This window comes from Manacus vitellinus, unplaced genomic scaffold (assembly GCF_001715985.3).
Source record: "Manacus vitellinus isolate BGI_N305 unplaced genomic scaffold, ASM171598v3 scaffold_25_pilon, whole genome shotgun sequence".
NCBI classification, from domain to species: domain Eukaryota; kingdom Metazoa; phylum Chordata; class Aves; order Passeriformes; family Pipridae; genus Manacus; species Manacus vitellinus.
Genome location: NW_021939882.1, coordinates 2,619,961 through 2,637,745, shown reverse-complemented (window position 1 = coordinate 2,637,745; position 17,785 = coordinate 2,619,961). Strand labels below are relative to the sequence as shown.

At 46.9% G+C, this 17,785-nt stretch overlaps 2 protein-coding genes across 6 annotated transcripts in view; one reads left to right on the top strand and one right to left on the bottom strand.

Annotated features, from left to right (window-relative positions):
* Window positions 1–276, bottom strand: part of ZNF346 (zinc finger protein 346) — a 9,396-nt gene extending 9,120 nt beyond the window's left edge. Inside the window, exon 1 of the mRNA XM_029960174.1 lies at window positions 241–276. Coding sequence (XP_029816034.1) covers window positions 241–276 — 36 coding nt within the window. The remainder of the gene's footprint in view (window positions 1–240) is intronic.
* Window positions 277–3,955: 3,679 nt separating this feature from the next.
* Window positions 3,956–17,785, top strand: part of UIMC1 (ubiquitin interaction motif containing 1) — a 35,594-nt gene continuing 21,764 nt past the window's right edge. For 4 of the 5 annotated variants that reach the window (XM_018073566.2, XM_018073563.2, XM_018073565.1 and 1 more), the window contains exons 1-3: window positions 3,956–4,133; window positions 12,127–12,217; window positions 17,419–17,543. In XM_018073566.2, coding sequence (XP_017929055.1) covers window positions 3,984–4,133; window positions 12,127–12,217; window positions 17,419–17,543 — 366 coding nt within the window. In that variant the 5' untranslated portion in view covers window positions 3,956–3,983. The remainder of the gene's footprint in view (window positions 4,134–12,126; window positions 12,218–17,418; window positions 17,544–17,785) is intronic. The other variant, XM_018073564.2, reaches the window with a different exon arrangement.

The following is a 17,785-nucleotide window of genomic DNA, read 5'->3' as shown; positions in this document are numbered from 1 at the left end:
CACCCTCCGTCCCACCCCCAAAGGCAGTTCCCCTGTTCCTTCCCTGGATATGCAGTGCCTGGAGATACCCTGGAACTCCTCCTGGCCTGTCCCCTTGGGAGGGAACCCCAAAACCAGAGCTTTGCCCTGGCCCCATCCCCTAAGGCCAGGGTGCTCCTGCCCCTCCTGTTCCCCCTGACAGGCCTGGCTCCCTTCTCCCGGGGCAGCCCCTGCACGCTCCCCTCCCTCTTGTTTGCTCACCTGTGACTGATCACCTTTCCCCGAGCTCACCCCCATCCCGCCTGGGACCCCCATCCTTCTCCGCAGCTTGTTGAGTATCCCTGACCCCATCCTTGTCACTTTCCCTGCAGAGCCCTCCCTGCCCGAAGGGGTCAGAGGGACCCTGGGCGTGGTCTGGGGATGGGGTCACTTTCCTCCCACGTAGTGGGGGGGGAAACGTTTTCCTCAGCTGTCCTTGGAGAAGGGAGGTGCTGCGCGTGGGACTCGAGGGCACTGGAGCACGGAGCAGCTCCCGAGAGCTCGGATGCACTCGGCCGTGCGTGGCCTCTGTCGTGCCCGTGCCCTCTCTGCGAAGAGCTAGCTCTATAAACGGATCAATCCTGTAAACAATTTCTCTCTCCCCGGGGCGCTGCCAGCCCTCGTGTCCTGCTCGCGGAGCATCATCTGGGCCCTGCGTGCCGGGTCGAGCCGAGGGTCCCAGGGATGATATTTCCGTGGAGGCGTGTGGTCCTGACCCGCCTGAGCACGGGAAGCGTCGTGGCTCTGCTTCCCAAGGCGGGGGGAGTTGTTTACAAAGCGACAGCCTGTGTTTCCAACGGCTCAGGAACTCATCCGGGGATGAGAGTCATTCATTTTTTTTGGCTCCGTTTTTCGAGCATTTTTCAAGCTGTCACAGCTTGGCAGGTCTGTAGCTGCAGTGTCAAGATTTAGAATTATTCTGTCGGTAATTGCTTTCTGATTCATCAAAATGATAGATGAGAGGGAAAATGACAAATAATCACAAGTTGGGGATCTTCAAGGATATCCCTAAAAATGTGACTGGAGAAGCGTGGCATGTGCGAGTCCCTTGTCAGGAGGTCACCTTTACTGTCAGAGCATTTACGAAGAAATTCTCTTAAATTCAGAGTTGGAAAAAAAATCTGGATAACTGCAAAATCAGTCTGTGAACCAAATTGCAAGGGTAGTTTTAGATAATTCAGTCTTTGGCCTTTTTTTTGCTGGGTCTGAAAACAGGTATGATCCCCTCAGGTACTGACAACTGTCCTTTCCAAGAGTGCTAAAAGCAATAGATGGTTGACTTCCCTGCCTGAAGAGGAGGGCTGTGCTCTGATGCATGTTTTCTTCTCTCAGCTCCACCAGCTTGTCTAATAAAAGCTATTGCTGCTCTCCTACTCACAGCCTCAGACTAGCACAGCTACGACTGATCTCTTACTTGTCTTGTTCCCTTAGTTACATTTTCAGAGACTCTCTTTGCCACAAGTCCCTTCATTTTCAGAAGTGCTGTGGGAGTTGTGTGGTTACATCTCTTACATCTCCTCTTTTCTCTCCTTTAAATGTTGAAGGTAGGTGACTCATCATAACTTCAGTTGATATTTCTCAGTGATCTCTTATTTAGCACAGAGCACCAAGCAGAAGATGTATCACAGAGTCAGAGGAGAGATGGTGATACCAGTGTGGATTTAAAAAAAAATAAAAGGCAGCACAGCAGTTCCTTGTTGCTGTTTCTTTTGTTGTGAGGGTAAGGAGGTTTATGGGCTGCCTTTCCAAAACCAGTGACCCTCCGTGGGCCTTTCCGTGCTCCTTGTAGCGCATGTGAGTGGTTTTCCAACGATAAGGGAATGTTCCTCACCACCACGGGTACAGCAGCTGGGTGTGAGGCTTGGCTCATCTCCCTGGACAGGGAGGGCAAAGAGACCGTTTGGAGCAAAAGATAAAAAAATGGAGAAGCTACAATGAGGATATTCCAACAGGACCTGACTTCAGCTCAGCTGGAGCTGAACAGGGTTGTTTTGCAGGAGCCAGAGCTTTTCCAAAAGCAGTGCTTATTTCTGTTTCCCTTTCTATAATGGCTTCAAACTGACAAAGAGCAGGGTTAGATTGGATATTAGAAAAAATTCTTCCCTGTGACAGTGGTGAGGCACTGGCACAGGTTACTCAGAGAAGCTGTGGCTGCCCCATCCCTGGAAGTGTTCAAGGCCAGGTTGGATAGAGCTCTGAGCAACCTGGTCTAGTGGAAGGTGTCTCTGCCCATGGCAGGGGGTTGAAACTGGATGATCTTTAAGGTCCCTTCCAATCCAAACCATTCTGTGATTCCTAAGCAGACAAACACGGGGGGACTGCAGTGGTCCTTCAGTCACTTTGCCATTTGTACAGTATTCTGCCTTCAGAGGGCTCAGCAAACCTTCGGTGCAAATCATGACTCACCAGGAAAATCGTCTTTTGTCTTTGCGCGTGTGTGTGCATGTCTTTGCAGAGGGAGGGAGGCGAAGGGAGTCTGCGAAGGCTGTGGATAGTAGGGCTGGAGTGATGTTATTCCTCACCTTGCTGCTTGGACTGTAGATGGAGCAGTGCACTGCAGTTCTCGGCCCTGATGGGGATTTTGGACTCCCTGCTCCTTACTGTTTCTATACACAGCGTCTGTTTGCAATTTTGTGGTGTTACAGGGAAGGGTTTGGTTCTATCCTGGCTGATGTACAGTCTCTGTTGCATCTTCTCTTCCTCTTATTTTAGATCTAAGCAGCACACTTGAGCTATTTGAGTGATCTTGAAGGAAAGCAGAGTGATGCTGTGGAAGGACACTGGTCTGGGAACCAGCCAACTTGACTTGCATTTCCAGCTCTGCTGTTCTCTGGTGTGAAATAAGGGGCTTGTTGTTTAATCACTCTCTGCACATGTTTAATTCTAACTTCAACAGAGCTGGTCATGCTCAGCGTGCTTTGTAAGGCTCTTTTACATCATAGTTCAGGAAGCACCAAATGTTGTTGTTGAGTTATCTGGCAAACAGCAAGCACAGGCAGGAAAGGGTGGTTTAACTCTGTGTGCCTTCCCGCTGCTCTCCTTCACCGAGATCTCTTCCCAGTCCTCTCCTCCGAGCCCTTTTGGATCCAAGCAGGGGATGCTTGCTGTGCATCTCTCTCCAGCAGTCTATGGGCTGGCAAGGGAAGGGATGCTGAAGTAGCAGCTTGCACTGTGTGGGCACCTGCATGCACAGAGCCCTCAGGTTTGCACTAATAACGCTCAGCAGGTTCCTTGCTGCTTGTTAAGTGCCTTTGTTAATGCGGATGGTTTGGGCATGTCTGCCCGGAGTTCTTCCGGAGGCTGCTGGTCATTGAGAAACCCAGGCTGCCAGATAAACCTGTTGTCTTGTTTCCAGCCTGCCTGCTGCCAGTGCCTGTGTTTTCCCTGTCTGTAGTGCTGGAGCAGCCGTGCACCAAGTGGTGCTGAGGACAGGACAGCATCCTTGGAGGAACAATGCCTTTCCCCCTGTTTTTGTTGAATACAAACGCTGACAAAGGGCTGTGCTGTGGTGGCTTCTTGGTCTGGTGTGCAACTGTCAGCTTGATCCGCTGCCACAGCCTGCTTTGTTCTGGTGTAGGTGTGGGGCTGAGGAGGGGAAGTTGTATTGGAGGGTGGGAGATCCACTGTAAAGTGATGCTGTGGAGGAGTTTGCTGATGGGCTTTGAGAGGAAAGCCTCATTGCTTTGGAACAAGGCATTCAGAGTGGCTTTAGTCTGTGTTGCTGCTCCCCTGAAACCCCTTTTTAGCAATCAGCTGTAATAAAGTGTTTTTAACTAGATGAGTGGTGACTGGTACATGTGGCTCCCAGTAACGCTAAATCCACCACGCTTTGTAATAAGGTTCCAGTGCCTGGGGTCTTTTGCCTAAAAATAGCAAAAAAAAAAAAAAAGGATAACTGGTAGGGGAAATCTAAATCAGAAGGAAACAAATGGCTTTTAATCTTTTCATCTGTTTCAGAGTGAAGGATGCCGAGGAGGAAGAAGCCCACGCAGGGCCTGGAGTCTAGAGGTCAGGATGGGGAGGAAGATGAGGATGAGAAGAGGAATGCAGCCAATGCCAAGAAGAAGCGCAGTTTTGTGGATGCGTTTATTGTTATATCTGACAGTGATGGAGAGGTCAGTGATGGGTTTGGGGTACCCAGAGCCTGTGCTGGGCCCTGCTGCTGCAGGACAGTGCCCGAGCAGCCTTCGGTGTTGTACCAGGGTTGGGCTTTGCGCAAAGGATCTTGTGCCGTTCCTTTTCTTACATATGAGATGAATCAAATCCTATTTGACTAGGAAATGAATGGTGTGCTTCGTGAGGGTGAGTTATGAGTCTGGGATTTGATAACCAAATCCTCTCAGAACCGAATCTGAAACGTAATTTAAAAGTAACCTTTCCTCAATCCCTTTACAAATCTTTTTTTCATAATTTTTATTTGATTGATTTCCAGCTAAACCTTAGAAACATGATTCTGTATTATGTGCAAATAGATAAGAAAATGATTCAGAACACAGGCTTGTGAGTAGCTCAGAGGCAGCCAGTGTCTAGTAAACTGATCCTGAATTACAGGAATCCAAATTTGTAACCCACCTCTGTAGGGTGTAAAGGTGAATGTGGTGTGGGAGTGCCTGGCTGAGGCGTCAAGGCTCAGATCTCTGATCCCCAGCGTCGGCTTACACACATCAGCATTACTCTAAAGATTGAAATGTCTGTGTTGGTTACACGGGCGTTGGGATGAGCTCAGGAACTCCTGCCCGGGAGAAACCCGGAGCCCCGAGAACCTGCGCTCGACCGAGCGAGCCGCACGAGGGGAAATTATTAGAATGGGCGTTTTATGTGTGACTCTTAAGGCTTTGCTCTGTCTTCCTGGTGATTTGGGATCCTAAGCTGCTTTTTGTAATTCCACCATTTTCAAAAGCATTTCAGTTCACTCTCTAGCTGTAGATCTTAAATCAAGTCCCTTTTGCTCCCACATCTGCAGTGTGCTGCTCTCCAATAAGGCGATTATCATGTGAGGAAGGGAAAAGCACTAGAAATAAACAGTAAGAAGCTGTAGGGCAAACGATATTGGATGTTTTTTCTTCACATTGTCTGAGTTCTTTCCCATTGGGAAATTCCCTGAAAGAAATGGAACATATGGCAGTAATAGTTCAGTGGGGTTAAACCCTTAGCTCTGCAATATGCTAAGTTAACTTCAGATGTCTGCTGCATCACTGGCCTTTATGGTGAAACCTATAAGGAAAAAAGAAATCAGCAGCTATAAGAGCTGCTGCAGTACATAAAAGATCAGGACCTGTTATTGTCTGCAATTATTCATCTCAATGTGCACGTATCTGAAAAAGAGGAAACAAACGTCTCTTAAAACACATCTATAAAAAGGTTAGGCTCTCTCACTGTTCTGTAAGTTTGTCTATAAACAATAAATTCTGATGGCATAATCGGTCATATTACAGAAAAGGATATGCTCAGAGAGGCCGTTAAAGAGCCAATTAGGTTCTGTTTAAGTGACAACAGTTCAGTCAGTTGAATGAGTGGATTTATTCAGTTCGGTCTCTTTCTGTGAGTCATCAGCTTACAGATCCAGTGCCATAGTCTCTTGTCGTGTTGTTTTCTGCAAAATCGAACGCAAAACTGTGATTTACTTGGGATCTCAAAAAAATAACTGTCTGCCTTCTGTAACTGTCTCAGCTCTTCTGTATACATCAAGCTGAATTTCAATTTTGAACCTTCTAACTGTTGTTCTTGTTCTGGTAAGACCTTGTTGTGTGTTCAAGAAGAGGTGTGGGAAGCTCAGATCAATAGCAATTTTAGAGAACAATACATTCTCAATTAATCTTGCATCTGTTAGGACATGGTTCCTTATGAATCAAAAGCTACAAGGACAATTTGGGCATCATTGATTCGATGGCTTTCTTCCTTGGCAGTCTCTTGGCAGGTATCTATAGAACAAGTCCCTAGTTCTGCTTCCAGACCAGCAGATCTTGTAGCAGCTGCACCTGGAAAGCCTCCAGCTTCTCACTTTTGATGATCTTTGGCAGGCTGCCTCTCCCAGGAATTTTTCAGTCATGCTGGATTATCAAGCTCATCCATGTTATTTTGCCAAGTTCTCTTTCTTTGCTCATGTCTATGCTGTGGCATCTGCAGAGCTGCATCAGAAAGAAGTTTTCTGGACGTGAGGCTTTCTGATCTCTGCTATATATAATCCTGGATTCGGGGAACACTTCTCTTTTTTTGGAAAGGGTTGGACAAAATAAGAACAGTCTCTCTGGTTCTGTGGAAGGAAGAGGAGATGACCTTCTTTGTGCAAACTGTGTCTCAGAAAATGCAGACATGACGAATGAGCAGAGTGGTTCCTGTCTCCCCGGCTGTTTAAACCCTGAAGGGAATTGGTTGCCCACGCCAGAAGATGGGTGGTCATCTACAAATACACAATATTTCAAATAGTCCCCAACAGTGCTCTTTCCAAGAATAGCAATTCCTGGTCTGTCTCATGAGCCCCTTGCTTGAATTGGGCTGTTGGTAAAGACTCTGGCCCTCAAGATTTTCCGAAGCCATGTCTGAAACATGATTGTTCCCTGGCATCTGGCCTGGCCGAACGTGAGCACTGAGCACAGCCCAAAGGTTGTGCTGACCCGTAGACTGATTTGCAGCTTTTAATCCCAAAATGCCACTGATCTGCTGTGGGAACTTCTGGAAGGGTCTGTTTTTCCTGGGTAGATCCTTTGTGAGCTTGGAGGGTACCTGCCTGCACTCAGAGTTGGCATGAAGTCTCACAAGCTCTTTCTGCCAGATCCATCAGCTCTGCCAGCCCTCGGGGAACATATGATGAGACTCCAGGGTGATGGTGCCATCTATTTCTGCATGGCTTGTCTTCCCTTTGGTGTGGAACATCCCTTTGCCCAAGTGTTCCTGTGTTTGGAGATACTTGCAGTCAGAGAAATCAGCAGCGTGTGTCGATGTTCCAGTTTAGATTTCGGCTGTGGTGCAGAGGGAGGTGTGTTTGGGCATCATCTGAAATACCTGACCACTGCCCTGTCCTGTCTTCATCAGCTGTGACAGTGGCCACTCACCTCAGGACCAGGCATGGCCTGAGGGACATCTTACTATGGAAAAGATGGGATGACAGTGCCCACCTGTTGTGCTTGAATCCCAGCTGGCAACTAAGTACCACATGGCTGCTTGCTCACTCCACACCCCCCTTGCTGTAGTGGGGAGGAGAATTTGAAAAAAAGTAAACCTCATGGGTCGAGATAAGAACAGCTTAATAATAGAAACAAGATAAAATACCGTAATACTACTAATTATCTTAATGATAATATCAATAATAATTGTAATGAAAAGGAGGGAGAGGGGAACTACTTTTTATGAGAAAATGTAGTGATAGGACAAGGAGGAATGGGGTCAAACTAAAAGAGGAGAAATTTAGGTTAGATATGTGGAAGAAATTCTTTACTGTGAGGGTGATGAGGCTCTGCAACAGGATGCTCAGAGAGGTTGTGGATACCCCATTCCTGGCAGTGTTCAAAGCCAGGCAATGAGCAACCTGGTCTAGTGGGAGGTGTTCCTGCCTATGGCAAGGGGGTTGGAAAGAGGTGATCTTTAAGGTCCTTTCCAACCCAAACCATTCTGTGATTCTATGAGTAAAACCCAAGAGAAACAAATGATGCATAATACCATTGCTCACCACTCACTGACTGATGCCCAGCCTGTCCCTGAGCAGCCATTGGTGGCTCCCAGCCAATTTCCCCCAGTTTATATGCTGGACATGATGTTCTATGGTATGGAATATCCCTTTGGCCAGTTCTTCCCAGCTTCTTGCACACCTGGTCACTGTCAGAGCACAGGAAGCTGGAGAGTCCTTGATTTATAGTAAGCACTGCTTGGCACCAAAGAACCATCAGTGTGTTATCAGCATTATTTCCATACTAAATCCAAAACACAGCACTGCACCAGCTACTGGGAATAAAATTAACTCAATCCCAGCTGAAACCAGGACACCAGCTCACACCACTGACCATCCGAGTGAAGCAGAGCCTCATGGGAGTATCTCTGCAGTGCCCTGCTGTCCCCACGGGCTCTGCTGGTGCCAAGGGACCTGGTGCCTCCAGTTCCCAGAGGACAATGTGGAGTGAGTTGGCTCTTGGGAAGGCTCCATGGCTCTGCTGCGATCACTCCTCGAAAATCAGTTTGATCTGAATCCAGGCTCCTCACAGCCCCATGAAAACCCTTTTCCTTACAGAGTCTTCCCTCTGTGTGTCAGGAACTGCATGTCTGGCATGAGCCCCATTGCGTCTTGTTGTTCAAGTCTCCAATTCCAGCAGGTTTGTTCTAATGAGCTGAAAGACAGCAAAGCTGAAACAGATTCTGAAGTCAGAGACTAATAAAGTAGGGTGTGATATTAATTTCAGCAGCAGCCTTGGCCAGAGCCAAACATTGGACTTCCAACATCTAATTGGTTTTTAAAAATAAATTAGTCTGGTTTTCATCTGCGTATTTCCCATGCAGGACGTGTGGTGTTTGGCTGTGCCCTGTTGTTAGATGGTCCCAACTGCTGTTGAGCAGTAAAATTACCCAGACCTTTCAACTTTGCAGTCTGCACCATTAGTGATGGAGACATTCTGCTATAGCCTTTCCTTCCCTGAGTCAGTAGAAGCTGATTTCTGTGGTTTATGATGTGGATTTGAGGGAGCAGGATGTGGGATGCTGGCTACTGGCTTCCATTTACGGGCTTTTAGGAGCGAGTGGAGATGTATCTGTTTCTGCTGGCAGAGTCAGGTTCTCTTAAGTATGTGCAAAAGCATTTTTAAAATGGGAGTTTGATTTCCTGCTAGCTGGTGAAACCAAGCAGGTTAAAAAATAAGGAAGAAGAATAGTGGCTGCCTTCCACTAAATGTGTAGGGAACTTTGAAAACCTGTCTATTTCTTGATCTGTGTACAATGCTGGCAGTGAAATTGCTCATAAGAGAGCATCATAAATTAAAATGCAGAGCCTGACACACAGGAAAAGAATTTGGCTGTTGTGCCTTGAATGGACAGCAAAGGAGAGATTCTCTCCAGGCTGGCACTGAACAGAGGTGTGCAGGTCCTACCTCACCTCTGCTGTAATAATTAGTTTCCCTTGGAAGTTGTGTGTTGGAGATGACCTTGTAACTAAGAGTATTGGCTGCAGTTTGGGAATATTTTAATTGATTAAGATTATTTTTGGACTAGTGATCTTATTAGAAAGGCAGTTGGTTGAGTGGCCCCCTGAGTTCCTATTATCCTTGTAGATAGATGAGCATTAAAAGGTTGGGTCAGGAAGAGCAAGCCCTGTTGTCTTCTCTGAATTTTTTTGGCCCCTTCGGTTTCTACCATCCATGCCTGCATTTATGCAGAGCACTTTGGGGCCTGCGGGGCTCTCTCCCAGCAGAGGTACAAACAGCCATAAATCCTAATTAAAAGGTATGTTTTATTTTCTGGGTTTAAAAATAAAGAAGATTTAAGAATTCTTGGAATTGAGATGTGTGTATATATTTTGGCCCATCAGGATTAATTGGATTTGCTTCAGCGGTTCTCTGCACCGTGGCTGTTCAGTAGAACGCTGCTGAGCAATTTAAACATCTTTCTCAAATGTATGAGGTTCGTACAACACGTGTCCTGCAATAATTTTGCTCCTGCCACTGTTGTAAATGTCGAGATTCTTCAGGACCAGCACAGAGAACCGAGGCACGTACTTGGCTGTGCGGTGGATCCGGGCAGCGCGCCCAGTGCCGGGTGCACCGTTCCACTCCAGAGCCCTGGAGGTGTTTGGGCCCCATCTTGTCCCATGGTGTGTGTTGTAAGTGTTTGTCTCAGTGCACAGTGCAGGCACTTGCAGCCGTGGAAAGTTTGGTGTGCTCATAAATCACATCCGTGCCCTGGAAGAGAGCTGCAGATGAGAGTGTCAGGGTTGACCTTCCAGCAAGTGCAAGAGTGATGAGGGGAAGACTGATGCCTAGAGAGAAGAGCCGGGGATTTACAGAGCCTGCTAGGATTAAATTGCCCCTGTCTGAAGCTAGGGTGCATTTAGCACAGTTAGACAGGGCTTTGGGGGAGAGTGGGAGAGCTCTTGCTTAACCTTCTCCAGGTTAATCCTAGTGTGATCCTGGTGCAGTCCCACAGACCGTTTCCCGCTTCCTCAGGTGTGGTCTGCTCGTGAGGTAAGTGGGAGGCTATTGCTGAGGCAGGCACTTTGGAGTAGGACATCCTTTGGCTTAGGGAAAACTGTGGAGAAGGGCGAAATGCCAGGGCCCAGGAAGAGGGGATTTCACCTCCTAAATGTGAGCTTGGCATCCATCTCCTTGCAAGAGAAACTCTGGATGTGAAGCAGTTTTTCGAAGACATGGTGGCAGATCTTAGAAAGGGGGGGGGGCATCCAAACCAGGCTGAGTAGTGAAGAGAAGGAATCAGTCATAGGAAAAACTCCTTAGGTACAAGCATGAGTGTGTGTGGACTTGCCAAGTATGATTGCTGCTGTGTTGTGAGGTGCTTCTTAAGTCAGTGAAGTGAGGAATGGTGTAGGTATGAGGGCGTGTAGAAGTTGTAATGTATTAGGGTTTCAGGAAACCACTTAATAGTATGTCTTGCAAAAATCTTAGTTGGGTAAATAATTCAATTTGGTCTAGATAGTAACATTCCTGCATTGAAATCCTGCTAAAAGACTGTCAGCAAGAGCTGGTGATGAAGAGAAGGGAGGCTCATCTGGGGGAGATGTAAGGCTGAGGCCAAGAGGATCAATATTAGGTCTCTGTGTGTTTTAACATCCTCATTAATGATCTGTAAGAGGGAGCAAGTGGTGTATATAGATTAATAAAATCTACAGATAACACTAAAGCTGGAGATGTCTGGAACAAAACTCAGCACAGAGGTGCAGTCCAAAGGACTTCACAGGCTCAGAAACATGGACAAAGGACAAAAGAAATTGATGACACTTGAAAAAAAATCAATGTATCTGTTTGTGTTAAAGTAGCCCAAGCCACATGCCCCCACCTTGATCCCTTCTCCTGTCACAGGAGGTGGAATGAGGCACAAGTGTGTGGCCAATGTGTGTCTCACAGAGAGCAAAACTCACTGCAGCTGCAGAGGGAGTGGTGCAAAGCCCCTCCTGGCCAGGCATGAGTCTCTCCCTGAAATACTGGGTTTGATTTTAATCCTGCCTGATTTAGAGAGACAAATTGGAAGGAGCCCAGTGCCAGCCTTCAGTAATGTGTGTGGCCTCGCTTAAGCTGCTAGGACAACAACTTGCATAAATGTGTGTCATTTATGTCTGTGCCCAGTCCTGGTGCAGTCCCTGTGCTTAAAGCAGCACACATGTAGATTGTTTGTAGGGGTATTGTTCCAGAGAGGCCCAAGACAACAAATTCCCGAAATATTCAAACTTCAAAAATGAAACACTTGTGGCAATACTGCCCAGAGAAGCTGTGGCTGCCCCATCCCTGGAAGTGTTCAAGGCCAGGTTGGATGGGGCTCTCAGCAGCCTGGTCTAGTGGAAGGTGTCCCTGCCCAGGGCAGGGAGTTGGAACGAGATGATATTTAAGATCCCTTTCAACCCAAACCATTCTATGATTCTATGAATACAATGAGAGATTGGCACGAGGAGGAAATACATATGGCTCTCCTGCCCTGGGGTTGTGTTAACATGGGTCTCCAAAAATAGGTAGGGATCCTAGTTTTGATCACCTGAAATTGTTTTGGCAGAGTTACTAGAAGCTGCATGGCAGGAAACAGTCCTGGCTTACAGGTGTGTGATGCTCACTTGTAAAAAGGTTCTGTTTTGAGTGCTTACAAATATCAATGTTTTAGCAAGGCCAAACAAATCCTCTCTGAAATCGTGGGTAGCAGGTGCAGTGCATGGTGGTGACTGGCATGAAGTCTATTGTCTCTCCTACTTCTCTGTTTATGTCAGTCTGTAACTCTTTTTGCTCATTATGCTTATCACACAGCTTTTAATAGTTACAGAATGTGTTTGAATTATGTTTGAAATTCAAATTTCACACAAATAGAGGCTTGTTCTTGAACCAGTGTTTGTGTCTGAGTAGCTGGGGGGGGAGGGGGCTGGTAGTATTTCTTACATATTGCATGCACTCACCATGTTTTTTTCCATTACAGCAGGAGTCAAAGGAAGAGAGTGGATTGCAAAAGAAGAGAACAAAACAGCAGCTGGATCAAACCAAGTTTGCTGCTAAAAGAAAAATTGCACGTAGGTCTCGATTGTGGGGCTGGGGAAGTTGTCTGGTGCTGAGCAGCTGTTTGTGTTAGAGATTATTTCCCTTGCAGAAAGGCTGTGATGTGGCTGGGGATGCAGAGCTTTCAGAGAAGACCCTTCTCAGGGGTAAATTTTGCCTGTCTGAATAGGCACACTGTCACTTGTTTTTTCCCTGGGCAGCGTGTGCGTGGACTGGTGCACTTCCAAAATAAGTGTGGGAGGGTGTTGGTACCTCACCAGGTTTCAAAACTGGCTGAAGCCAATCTGAAAGTGCTGTCAGTCACAAACTACTTTTCCATTCAGGCTCCTCTGCTGCTGCCTGTCCCTGAAATGTCAGGATGCTCTGACCTGGCAGCTGCCACTCAGGGAAGATCTGAGTCGCAGCTGACAGTTCTCTGAAATTGTTGGCTCGTGGCGTGGGGGCAGCTGGAGCACTGGCAACATTGGACATCATAAGGAAGGGTGTTAAGAACCAGAGATTTGGGTGATGTCATTTTGCAGTTATATGGAGTATTGGTGCACCCCTGTCACAGCCGTGTGTGCAGTTCTGGTCTCTGCATCGCAAGGCCGTGGTGGTACATCCAGAGAAGGGCAGCCCAAGCCATGAAGAGCATGGAGCAGCTGCCTTATGGGGAGAGACTGGAGAGCCTGGGGCTGCTTTGTTAGGAGAGGAAGGTGGGATCAAAGTTCCTATGAGGAAGGCAGTGCCTCAGCTGAGCACAGAGCCATTGTTTACGAGCTCCTATTAGCCAGGGTACATTGGTGGAAATAGCAGGAGATAGATGTGTTTGAAACAGGTGAAGGACAGTAATGCTTCACACAGCATGGAGTGAACTCCTGGAAGTTTGTGTCACAGGAGGTTGTGAAGGGGTCAGTATCAGCAGCTTTAATAAGAGATTAAATGCATTCATGGACAATGGGTCCAAGAATAACTGCTAAAGCGAACAGACTGGGATGTTCCTGTTTATATTCTGAATGCTAGGGATGTACAGGCAGAAGGGATCACTGAGCATGGCCATGTTGCCTGTGTTCCTGGTACAACCCTGCCTGTTACAGCAGCCAGGCCCTAGGTCCCTGCTTGTGTTCCTATGCTCTGCAAGGCAGTAGTTGGTCCATCTAGCATGTGAAATTCAGGATGTTTTAAAATGGGAGAGGTGCTGTCTCCTACAAAACCCAAAGCAATCACTGAACAAAATGGAGCACACCAGTGCTCTGCAAGGAGCAGCAGTTGGGCTTGTCAGTCCTCACAGGACTTGTGTGAATTAAATTGTTTTTAATAGAGGCCTAAGGCCATAGCACAGAACAGCCCAGCTCTTTGTGGGAGCTGAAGCCCACTGTGTGTATCTGTGTTGAACAAGTAAGATAACAAAAATCAGAAATGTGGGAAGAGTTCTTTTTCTTCTTTTTCTCCCAAAGGAAACAGGGCACCAAATAAAAGCTAAAACCCCCCTTGGAGAAGACAGTATAATGTGACCAAACATATGGCGTTAAGAACAGGGAGCTGCTGAAGTTGGATATCCTCGTTGCATCGAGTGTGCAGGGTTTTGGGAGCTGGTGCTGTGCAAAAGGTGTTTGGTGTGCTCCAGAAAATCCACGGGAGACAGAGCCAGCTCTCCAGCCATTGTGTAACAGAGGAGTTCTGCTGTGTTTCTAGATGCTGAAATTATTGATAATAGTTTTTCTTTTCCTGGGGCTAAAGCTGCAATTTTCTGTTGCTTAGTGTGCATGTCTGAGTTTGGGGGTGCCGGCGCCGCTCGGTCGGAGAGCGGGCGCTTGTTTAAGCACGTGTGATCGTGGGGCTGTTCTCATTTCTGGGAAGCTATAATTAGACTTTTGGTGTTTGCTTTTAGGCAAATTAAGATTTGAAGTAGTAATTATTTTTCTCAGTGTCTTTAAATAAATTCTTTGAATTGCGAAGCAAATTGGTCTTTTGTAAAGATTCGGTGCTTCTGGGTAGAGCAAGTTCTTTCTCCTCAAAACTGGAAAATTTCGGATATTGGCAGGCTCTGGTTATAAAGCATATCCTCCCATTTTTGCTTTGTTGTGGTTTTATTCATTTTAACCTAAAGCCATAACTAAAATATATCTGTGACGTTTCATCCTGACAGGATAAATGGAAATACAAAACCTAACAAAGTCTTTCTCTTTTTCTGGAGGAAGTCTGTGCTTTAAAGCACATTTGAATGTTTTTACTGTAATTGCTCTTTGGATATGTGGAAATACTGAGATCCCCCATTTCTGTTATATTTGAGTAAATCTCTTATTAGTAAGTGTTAGAACTACAACTAGTGGGGTTTTGCATCTAATTCACTTTGCAAATGTCAAAATGGAACATAAATCGCTTCACAAATTGCCATATTAGCATTTAAAAAGGCTCTGAAATGGTTTAATTTGTTTAGGGCTGCAGTATCTTAAAAACAGTTTCTCTCTGACCCCTCCTTCCCATCTGTGGGTGTCTTGGATGCCCTGGTCTCCAGAGAGGCTCTGGGATTTCATGCTGCGTTGGGATGGACGTGTGACGAGTGGATTTTGGAGTGTGAGACGCGGAGTTCCCAGCTGGAAGTGCTGGTGTTTCCTCACGAGAATGGGCTCCTGTGAGACGAGCGATGAGTGTGAGTTGAGCAGGGTGGTCCAGATGGAGAGGGATCGTTCTTCCCGGGGGCTGTGGGAGCTCCTGTCCCTCTGGCATGCTCCAGGAGGATGCCTTGTCTCCGCCACACGCTCTGAGCTCCTCTGAGCTCTCACGCTCTGGGTCTGTTTGCACACGCCGGTCGGGGGCTAACGCGGCGCTCTGCATTTCTAATCATCATCAATTATGACCGCTGCAATCAGCATCAAGTTTAATAAAACACACGGTGCTGAGAAGTCATCAGTCCTGGAGCACGAAATACTGTCAGCTCCACTTAAAGCAGGTCAGGTCTACTGGAAGACATGGGCAGAGCTGCTCTTTGCTCTCCCACCGTAATGCCAGGTGGGTTTAAACTCGAGATTTCCCCGTCTCTGGAGCACCTACTCAACTGGAACGTGCACTAAGTGCATCTTGTTTGTCACTGGTTTCTTTGCCAGAGGCAGCATTTGTCTGGCACATTCCTTGTCCCCAGAGGGGAAATTGCTGTGCCAGGGAAGGAGAAGAAAACAAAATGTACAGCAGTAGCTCGCCAAAAAATGTTTCTTTTTATTAAGCTTCATGGATGTTGATAGCCTGAACTGGCGAACACTCAGGCCCCCGTTGAAGCACGTGGAAAGTCGTGTGTTGTGGGACGCCAATCACGTGCACTGGTTTTCGTGCCCATGTTGGAGTTTGTAATCAGGATCAGGATCTGGCCTGATGGCTGTGATGGACTGGGCAGGGAAACAAATCAGCACAGACTTTCCAAATGCTTGGAAGGTGTTTAGTATTGTAAAAACAGAAAAGACTGGACGTGGCACTTAGTGCCATGGTCTAGTTGACAAGGTGGTGATCAGTCAAAGGTTGTAATCTCTGAGGTCTTTTCCAACCTAATTGATTCTGTGATTCTGTGCAATGCTGTGTATTGCTGTTGTTCTTGGGGATGGGATCCTTCTCTATACACTGGACTGTCATCTGCTTTCCATTAAAGGATGCTTTTTTGTTGCCTTGGTCCCTCTTGGCTGTAACATCATAGAACGACTTTGTCCAAGGACAAAAGATCCCCACGAGCCCTGAGAGCACTGCAGTCTGCCTTCCCTTCAACCTCTTTCTTAATTTTAAAAGGAATTACCCCCCTCCCCCCCAAACCAACAACCTGAAGCTAAGTGCTGATTTAGTAGGACACATAAAAGAATCTGAGAGTAATCAGAGCAGTCCAAAAATGCTTCAGATCCTGCTTGGGTGGGGGAGCAAGGGGCTGCCATCAGCGAGGAGCTGGGGGAAGGGCAGAGCAGAGCCGTCTGCTCCGTGGATGCTCCTGGTTGCAGCCGTGCCGTCATGCACAGACTGTGCTACGGCCAGAGCAGTCCCCAGCTGCTTCCAGGGTGGCTGCGCTGCTGTGTTTGGGTGGCAGCTGGTAGGAAGAGGATGGGATAAAAAATGGGAGCCTGCAAGTTCTGAATGCTTTATCCAGGGAAAGGTCTGTCTCTGGAGCTGGCTGCAGTGAAGGCATGTTTTGTGCTTGGGCGGCCTCCCTGTTCAATGACATGTCTTAAAGATGTTGTAGCCCGTCGGAGAGCGCGAGCCTTTGGTTCATGCATGAGATGGCGCGTGCAGGATTCTGCCTGGAGGAGGGAGCGGGTTCTGAAGGAAATCTGTCAATTTGTTTCAAGTGAGAAGATGTATTTTTCAGCTCCTGAGAGTGCTGTTGAGTTGTTTTTCAAGCTGCACTCCATTCTGCAGGCGTTGTATATTTTAAGCATAGTGGAAGTGTTGGATTGAATCTAAGTAAATAAGTGTTTTTCAGAGTAACTAACTGCTTTGTTTCTAAATAGCCAGTCCAGGCTTTTGGTTTGATTTGAGCGAGGAGTATTTCAGGAAGAAATTTTCTGCTGAAATAGCAGTTACAACTGTAGGAAACCTGTTTCCCATGCATGACTGACTTAGTGATGCAGTGGAGTGGTGATGTGAGCAGAAGGGGGATGTATGCATGTGAAAGATCCTCTATAATACCACCAAGCAAGTAACATTATCCTCCACAGAGCTTTCCACCTGCAGCTCAGGGTGAACAACATGTAGCTCTTTTTCTCTCAGGTAGGTCTCCTGTGGTATTGCAGGTATCTATGTGTCAGAAGGCACTGAGGTGTGCTACTGGTTAGTAAAAAAATGTCTTAAAGAAGATGTGTTGTTTATCCTGCCTTGCTGATCTGTCTGATATAAAAATGAGCACACTTTGGAAATCTGTCCTTTTTCTCTCTCCTTGAACATGAATTCGGCACCTGCAGAGTGTGTTGTTTGATGCCAAATAAAATATCACATTGCAGATAATATACCCAGGGAATGGGAGCTTAGATTGCTGTAGAAACCTGAACTGAAGTTCCTGACCTGGGTTACCTTTCTCATTTATTGTTGCCTGCTCAGTTTCAGTGACACCTTTTCAGGAAAGCTGAAGTTTAGATGTTTTGCTCTGCATTCCTCTTGGGGAGGTGGGACCCTTACGCATTTCTCCCAACATGTTGGATATATGTTGGGTGTTTACGTACACCTGCAACTGTGACTTGACATTATCCTATTTCTTCTGCTGTAGAGATGAGTGAAGAGGAACAGTTTGCACTGGCCCTGAAAATGAGTGAGCAAGAAGCCAGACAAGTGAACTGTCAGGAAGAGGAAGAGGAGGAGCTCTTGAGGAAGGCCATTGCTGAGAGCCTTAGCGTAAGTGCGCTTCTGTGAAGAGCCTTACTAGGGTTCTTCAGCAGCACTGCTTTCTGTGCTTGCTTTGCCACACTGCACAAAAGAAGGTTTTACGGGGGGGCCTAGTTATTTCCAGCACAAGCTGGAACAAGAGCAGTCACAGAGTAGTTGCTCTGGACTGCTCCTAGTGAGAGGGACATGTAAACTTCAACCTTAGCTGTTTTGGGGTACACAGTTCTGATTGGGGTAGGGGAATCTGCAGT